The sequence below is a fragment of the Lagopus leucura genome, unplaced genomic scaffold, assembly GCF_019238085.1.
Source record: "Lagopus leucura isolate 7727_CA_CO unplaced genomic scaffold, USGS_WTPT01 Super-Scaffold_100014, whole genome shotgun sequence".
NCBI classification, from domain to species: domain Eukaryota; kingdom Metazoa; phylum Chordata; class Aves; order Galliformes; family Phasianidae; genus Lagopus; species Lagopus leucura.
In genome coordinates, this window is record NW_024962268.1 from 15044683 (window position 1) to 15052565 (window position 7883).

Here is a 7883-nt window from a genome sequence, read left to right on the forward strand (position 1 = left end):
GACGGTGCATTTCAGCAGTGGCGTCAGCAACAGTGGGTCAACTCTGCCAGTACAGATTTTTATGTGTGACATGCAGGTTCTTGTTCATCCCTAGCAAAAGTGCATAGCTAATGATGGTGACTGTTGCAAAATAGTGCTTTGTAGCTGAGAGTTTGCTCTATCAAACTTTCTTATTGTGTATGCCTTATCAATTGCAGTTTCCACGGAAATAAATAGAAGGCATTACTTTCAGAGCAACTTTTGTTTATGCAGCCTGTGATGATTTCTCTTCACTCAGTGTGGTCCAGGCCAGCAAAGAGGTTGGAGTCCATGCCCCAGGTACCGAGTCCCCATGCCAGGTCAGATGTTCCCATGGTCCTGCTGCCTGCTTTATGCTCAGCCCACTGAGCAGAAGCTCCTGTTCCCAAATCAAGCCTGGGAGAATCGCCAAACTTCACTAAGGAGACTGCAAATGTGTGAGCAGGGATGCTCCCCATCTGGAAGCTTTTCAGACACTCTATAAGAGATCACAGAATCACCCGGGTTGACTCAGAAAGGATCTTTTTTTTCTTTAGAGGAACCAAACATCACAGCATCTGTGCTATCTGCACCCTCACACACACTCCTCGTGATGCTGCACAGCTGTATTGCCCATGCTTTGCTCTCTGCTGTGGTGGGGTGCTGCTGCTAGTGCCAAATTCCCATGCAGTGATATATGCAGTTGAAAAGAGGCATTTAGAGAGTTGTAGTTTGCTGCTTTTCCTTCCCCACAACACCAGAAATATTTCTTACCCGCTCCCCCTTCTCACTTTTCAAAGAGCAGCTTTTGTTCTGGAGAAGCGCTGCCTTGTACCTAGCATTCTATACCCTGCAACAAATTATCTCAAAATGGACACCTCACACGCCAGATGTCTGCCTTGGAGCTGCTCTCCTATGGTGAAAGTGAAAGGGGATGGAGGGGCACACGTGGCAGAGCAGAGGGATGCTGTCAACACACCATTCTCCAGGACAGGGGGTGTGGCCAAATCTTGCTGCCCTTTGCCAGGATGGTCAGGTCACTGCTGCTTGGGAAAACCCCAATGCACATAAAACACAGCTCTTTCCTCTCCAGCGGCTGGCAAGCCTGCTGTCTCCACAGATTTTCCTTTTCAGTCAATTTCAAATTTCTCTTTTAAATCCTATTGCATCAAATTCCTTTTACTTTCAGTTTAAAGATATGTCCTATCATACACTTCAGTGACACTTAGTTCATGCATTATCCTGATTTTTGCTGACCATATACAGGCTTCTGTCTCCCTGTGGGGATCCTCAAATGTGAAAACCTTTGTTCCTCCTGGGCGGAAAGCTATGTGTGCCCCTCTGCCATCCGCCTATTTCCTCTGCAGCTTTTCTGCAGTGTGTTTTGAACAGGGGAACACAGGTGAATATGCTAAGTATGAATTATATGTTTTAGCAATCAGAGTCTCTGTTTCAGCATGCAGAATGACTGGGGTCTCCTGGGCAGCTATTCCACACACTCAGATCTAGAACCAACTACTATTTGTTCTCTCCATTCTGCAGCTCAGCTGCTCAAGGACAGGTTTATATGGGACAAGTCTCAGGAACATTACAAGGAGTATCTTGGGCACAGTAAAAAGCAGCCAAAAGACCTGGCTGCCCGTTGCCCTCGCCACATTGCATCATTTCAACACAGTACAACTAAGAGGAGCCAGCAGGGAACTTCGTGCATCTCTCATACCTCTGCCCCCTGACATCTTGGGGCTCCTCTTCAGCTAAAGAGTTAAGAGAACCCAAAATTTCTGAACTATGAAATTTTGGAATGTTTCCTTACTGTCTCGACAGCACTCAGTTTGCCTTCTTAAATTACAGTTTGGCAATCAAGGTTGCACAAGTGTTGGTCCAGTGCCTAGAAATTATTTTATTTTAAGAGGATTGTGACCTACTGAGGTCTCTTGCACATTCCTTTTTGTCATTTTTTAGGATCAAAAATTGTGCCTCAAAACACGACAGCAGGAAGAGTTTGATCTTTTTTCTCCTAAACTTTTAATCTGGATAGGCAGAAAAACCTCATAATGTACAATTTTAAGCTGTCAAAATTTACAAAACAAAACAGAACAAAAAAAGATTTAAAGCTGATTATAGTTCACAAATATCCCCAACAAAAACTTTATAATATCGATCCTTCTGTATAACCAACTGAAACCACAGGTCACTTTGCTGTTTTTTTGGAAAGTGTGCAAAGAGCTAAATGTATAGTACACTTAAATGTTAAAAGTTATACCACATAAGCAGGTCTGCTGCTGCTATAAAAAATATCAAAGTATAAAATTACTTCTACAAAATCGGTCCATTGATTTTTGTTGCTTGTAGTAAAAAAAGTAGACTTTAAGAACTTTCTCCTCAACAAACAACAATATTTTTAACCAACCACTGCAGGCATTATTTACACAGGTGAAACATAATTTAGCTAAATCAGAGAGCAATAAGAACTACTTATACAGAGACATACATTTGAATGCATAGATACATTTCTGCTTGTGTTTCTGTTGCACAACATAGTTGTTGTACCACTGCAAGATGGAATGAATGCAGGTGTTTAATGACTGCTCTTTTTGACATAAAAAAGACACCTACGGACCACAACACAGCCACTGAGCTACTTACAATATCACACAGTTCTTTGCTGTTTGCACCAACACACGATCTTTAGCACTCACTAGACACGCAGGGGGAAAAGGGATGGCTCCTATACAAAATACTCAGTTTGGTCTGGTCTGCTGAGGAAAGGAGAGGGAAAATGTTTTTTAGGGTATCCCCTTTGGCTCTGTCATCTTCCCGGATGGCAACTGTGGTCCAGCTGTGGAGGGCTGCAGCAAGATGGCTTTCAGCTGCACACACAAGCACAGGACGGGTCCTCACCACCCGGGCTCTTCTCTTGTCACTTAGTCCCACAGGTGTTGATGTTCTTCCCATCGGCTGCATCCTCCACCAGAGAGATATGATAGTCAGTTGACAGTGTGAGGTGTGAGATGCAGCCCACCAGCCCCCGCAGGTACTGCCTGTTGGTGTGCAGGGCTATCTCCTTCATGCCTCCTGTGGGAAAGAGGTGAATTTTAATATATGTATTCTGTTTTTAGAACTAGCTTTGGACAGTCAAAGGGGATAAACAGAAGAGAGTGAACTAGGATTCTGATTATTGCAGAAATTGTAGCACTAGTAAGCTCTGAGAAAGCTTGGTGCCTAGGCTCCCAGTAACACACAGTGTTTTTCCCTTAATTATCTCCTGGTGTACTGCAGTGTAACCTTTGGTGCTTATCCCCTCTCCTACAGCAGTATCCCCTGGTGAGGCCTCCCCCAGAAGCCAGAGGAGGACCAAAGGCCAAGGCATGGAGCCTTCACCTTATGGAAAATGGGACTAGGATGCATTGGCTTGCGGCTGTCCTCACAAGCAGAAAAACACAGCCATGTGCTGAACACAAATGATGATCACTCACCTACATAGAGATCTCCATTGATGTTTAGCTGCCTCATTTTTCCAGGGGATTTACCAGTCCTGGCTCCATAATCGTCCACAGTTACCTTGCCAGACTGCCCATCTCTGAAATGCAAAGCAAGCAGCTCTCATGTATCCAGCTTACATCCAAGCAGGGGGAGCAGCAGCATCTCCTCCATCCAGGAGGCCAGGACAACCCAAATTCTGGACTCAACATCCATCCAAAAGGGAGTGGATTCTGGGTGCCCCACAGGTAGCATTGGGCCGCATCGATCCTGACCCTTTGGGATTATGTTTTCCATGGACATGCAATTACGGGGACACATTTCTGGGGGAAAAACAGACTGGAGAAGTTAATTGCACAGCTCAGGAGGAGGGGAGAATGGGCATGTGCTGACAGGCATTTTAAAATCAGATACATGAAACTAAACTGCAGAAGCTTAGACAAGAAGAGGGGGAAATGATAATCCAAGATATTTTTGGAAGGCCCATTACATACTCAAAAGACTTCTTTCTTGCTTGAGCTCTTAGGCTGCTTCCATCTTACAGACGGTCAGTAACCTGACCGACAGAGGAGCCACTTGGAAGGCCTTACTCTTCACTTTGGTAACAAAATATACTAACATCGTTCTGTGACTTCCATGGAGCCGACATCTCATGAGGCGAGAGATGTGTGCTTTTTCTGCTGGGCCTGATGGCTTCCCATGAGGTAATGAGCTATAAATACGAGTTATATATACACTGTGAGATGTCTGCGCCTCCCTCAGATAGAAAAAGTAGGCATACATGGTCCGTGCTCCAGACATTGTGCCAGCCCACAAAGTGCTCACTGGGGAATTTCAAAATGCAGACATGAAAGAGAGATGCAAGAAACCCATATGGCATGAGCTGAAGAGAGAGCCTGTCACCACTGGGGAGCAGACTGCCTGAGGCTGTGCTGGTCTCAGAGCTGGCACTGCCGCCTCTTGTACAAAGATCTCCACGTACGCCCTTCTGCTACAGCCAAACTGCTCACAGCTTAGCTAAGAAGTGTTGAGAGAGCACAGGGTGCAGTGGCTCACACCCAGATGGCAGCCCCATGGCAGGAAGTCTCCCAGGGCCTCTGTGGCAGCACGCAGCCACTCACCTAACAGCCTTGACCCGGTGCCATCGGCCATCGCCAAAGGAGCCGTTCACCACTATGGAAGCAACGCCACTGCCTAAGTTGTAGCTGAAATGAAAAAAAAACAAAATGTAAAACATTACTGCTTCCTCCACGAGGACTGGCTTCCTGTCATTATGACAGAATACCCTTGCTCTGTGCCTCATGCGCCTGCTCAGCTACCAGAGCCTCCTTCCTTAGATTTTGGAGTGTGTCAGTAGCTTCCTTCAAATGCCAGGACTGATGTAGTTTTTTTGCAAAGTCAAGATCATAGAATAATATAAAAAATTTGCTCCTAACCTGTCTCAGATGAGAGAGGATACCAACACCAGCAGCCCAGGAGGCAAGGAGAGGGCTTCTGCATGGCAGCTCCTCTGAGCACCAGGAGGCTGCAATGGTCAGTGATCTACAGAACTTTGGCCTAAGAGCAGAGATGAACGGGAGGATGCACACATGGCTGATAAACTATTACCATACAATAAAACATGCAGCTTACAGCAGGCTCACAAATCATCTGAATTATAGGGAAGGTTGAGTCCTGTCATGCTAGAAAAGGTGAAGCCTACTGATGTAAAGGTAGAGATGCTAATGAACTTCTCTGCTTCACTTGCAGCTCTGAGTATTTCTTTGCATTTGCTGCTAGTGAAATTACTCAGCAGATATTGCCATCATATTTACACTTAAAGCATCTTAATTTCTGAGCTCCAAATACCTAAGCCTACTTTCATGAACGGAGGTGATGATGCAGCACTGAGCTACTGGGTGTTCTGCTGCCTGAATAGTCTGACCCCCAGCTGCTGATCAATGGCCTTCTGCCTGTATTGACTCTGGAGGCTAAAGCCAACATCATTAAATATTCAGATAAGATTGATCCTGGAACGAAGTTCAAGGCCAGAGTTAAGCACTTGAGAAAAGAGTATTATGCCAAGCACTGCCTACAGCAAAGCAGTCAACCTAAATTTGACTACTCACAAAGACTTGAGTGTGTCTCAAGCAAGTATCTCCTCTCATCCTGCAGACAGAGGAGGAGTGCTGCAGGAAGATACAGCTGTTGCTAAGCTCAGCTTTATAACTCAGTGTTATACTCTTAGTTATAAAATGAGATTCATATCCCTGATGAACAGAGATTCTCTGAAACAGAGGTATAACCTACTGAAACACAGAAGAACAGAGAGAGTTTACAGCACTGAACAGGGAACCCATCCCTTTTGGGTGGGGAAAAAAAAAGAGTATTTGAATTTCAAACCAGAACACAGATATCTAACTTTGTGCTTTCTTACCAAATGAAGCCTATGATTTTCTTCTGACCTAATCTGTCATGAGCTGCTCTTTTCAAGAGTAGAATGAGGCTTACTTGCTGTGAAAGATGATACATTTTTTATACATTTGTCCTCTCATCATCTCCAGTGCTCACTTTAATTATACAGTGATGGTTTGCATGAATTTCAATCTGAGATCTTAATTTTAATCTTTCCTAAATGTATAAGTACAGTTGTCTCAGTAAAACAAAACAAAACAATAGCTTCAGTGTAAAACCTTTGTGTTTATTTACGCTGTGTTGAGAAAACAGGCATAACAGATTGGCCACTTACTAACCAGCATCTTGGAAAGACAGGCTCTCCCAAAGACATAAAATGCACCACTTCTGCAGATTCAATTCCTAATTTATTAAACAGTGAGGTAGCTAAGAGTTATTAAATGGTTAACCACAGGAAACCACAAGATAATATCTTTAAATAAATTAATTTAAATAGAAATACGCATCTGTGTTTGTGTATCTGTGGTTGTGAAGAACAATCAGAGAAGTCAAGTAAAAGGTAGTTCCAAATTAGGTTAAATGGTTAACAAAATATTTGTAATTTAATCAACAGTCATTCATAATAATCCATAACAACAATGAAATTTGTAGTTTTCTGTTTCAGTATTTGTCTTACACAATCTTAAAGTGGCTCACGTGGAAAGATGCAGCTTTCAAAAGCAGGAGTCACAAAAAGCGCCACGCACAAACTTGCACTGAGTCTGCCTAAGTGTCTGTGGGGGAGAAAGTAATTCTGAAGAGCCAGCAGACATCTTCAGTCAATTCCCAGTACTCCCTGGTTTCAGCTTTTTGATGATAATATTACTCAATACTTAAACAAGTGGTTTTGTCGGTAGTGTCAGTTACAAAGAGTCTGATGAAGACTAAGTCCACTGTAAGCACAGGCACTAGCAAGGGTTTGTTTCTTTGACCTGTTTTGTTTGCAAGCCCTGCATCTTTCTACTTAATTGAAATAGCAAATACTTCAATAGACATGGGGGGGGAGTTACATTACTTTTACCACCACAGGATAACTTTCAATACTTAAAAGATGATGCTCTAAGAATGGGTAGGAAGAGAGGAAGAATGACTGCTGTGAAGCTGGCCTAGACAAGAACTGGACTATCTTTGAACAAACCTTGAAATCTGAATTGTCCCACAATGTACCAAAGGACAAGTGCGCTGGATATGCAGTGGAGATTCCTTTGAGCGTGAAGTGCATTGTCTGCCAAAAAAAACAAGGAAGTGGTAGTTTACCTGAATATTAATGCTCCTTCTTGAAGGCCAAGAGAAACGAAATCACTATTAGGTCGCATAGGACTGTCTCCTCTCCACATCAAAAGACCTTCCTTCATGGTGGTTTTAAACCTCATGAAAACATTTGTTCTTGATCCTGATACCCTGTTTAATGTAAAATAAGAAAATAATAGTAAACACTGAATAGTACAGTCCTCTTTCAAACAGACCTAAAAGACAATACAGTATTCCTTCTTCACTGATCTTGCTCATTTCTGTTTAGTAACTTGCCCATGTAGTGATTTATGAGACACTGTGGTTCACAGGCCTGTTTCCAACATTTTGGGGTGAAGGAATTGAGCTTGGTTCTCCAGAATCCCAAACACTAATTTATACTACACAAAGAAGAGAAAATACTTTCTGTCCCCACATCATGTGAGCTGCACTCTAACAAGCAGACTTTGAGAAGGTCTAATAAGTTTAGCGAACTGGTGGGTGAGAGGTACTGAGCTGCAAGTGAGAATATTTGGGAAGCCTCCCCCCAGCCAATGGCTGAAATACAGGCAAGTATTTGCTGAAATAAATTTTGCAGACTGAGCATCTTTATAGGGTAGAGAGCAGGAAAAAAAAAAGGAAAAGGAAAAGGAAAAGGAAAAGGAAAAGGAAAAGGAAAAGGAAAAGGAAAAGGAAAAGGAAAAGGAAAAGGAAAAGGAAAAGGAAAAGGAAAAGGAAAAGGA

The 7883-nt window shown here is 43.2% G+C and overlaps 1 protein-coding gene across 3 annotated transcripts in view; it reads right to left on the bottom strand.

The window, feature by feature from the left end:
• Positions 1–2003: 2003 nt before the first annotated feature.
• Positions 2004–7883, bottom strand: part of EGFLAM (EGF like, fibronectin type III and laminin G domains) — a 76588-nt gene continuing 70708 nt past the window's right edge. For all 3 annotated transcript variants that reach the window (XM_042875390.1, XM_042875391.1, XM_042875389.1), the window contains 4 exons: positions 7168–7311; positions 4599–4682; positions 3474–3577; positions 2004–3072 (listed from right to left, as the gene is read on the bottom strand). In XM_042875390.1, coding sequence (XP_042731324.1) covers positions 2918–3072; positions 3474–3577; positions 4599–4682; positions 7168–7311 — 487 coding nt within the window. In that variant the 3' untranslated portion in view covers positions 2004–2917. The remainder of the gene's footprint in view (positions 3073–3473; positions 3578–4598; positions 4683–7167; positions 7312–7883) is intronic.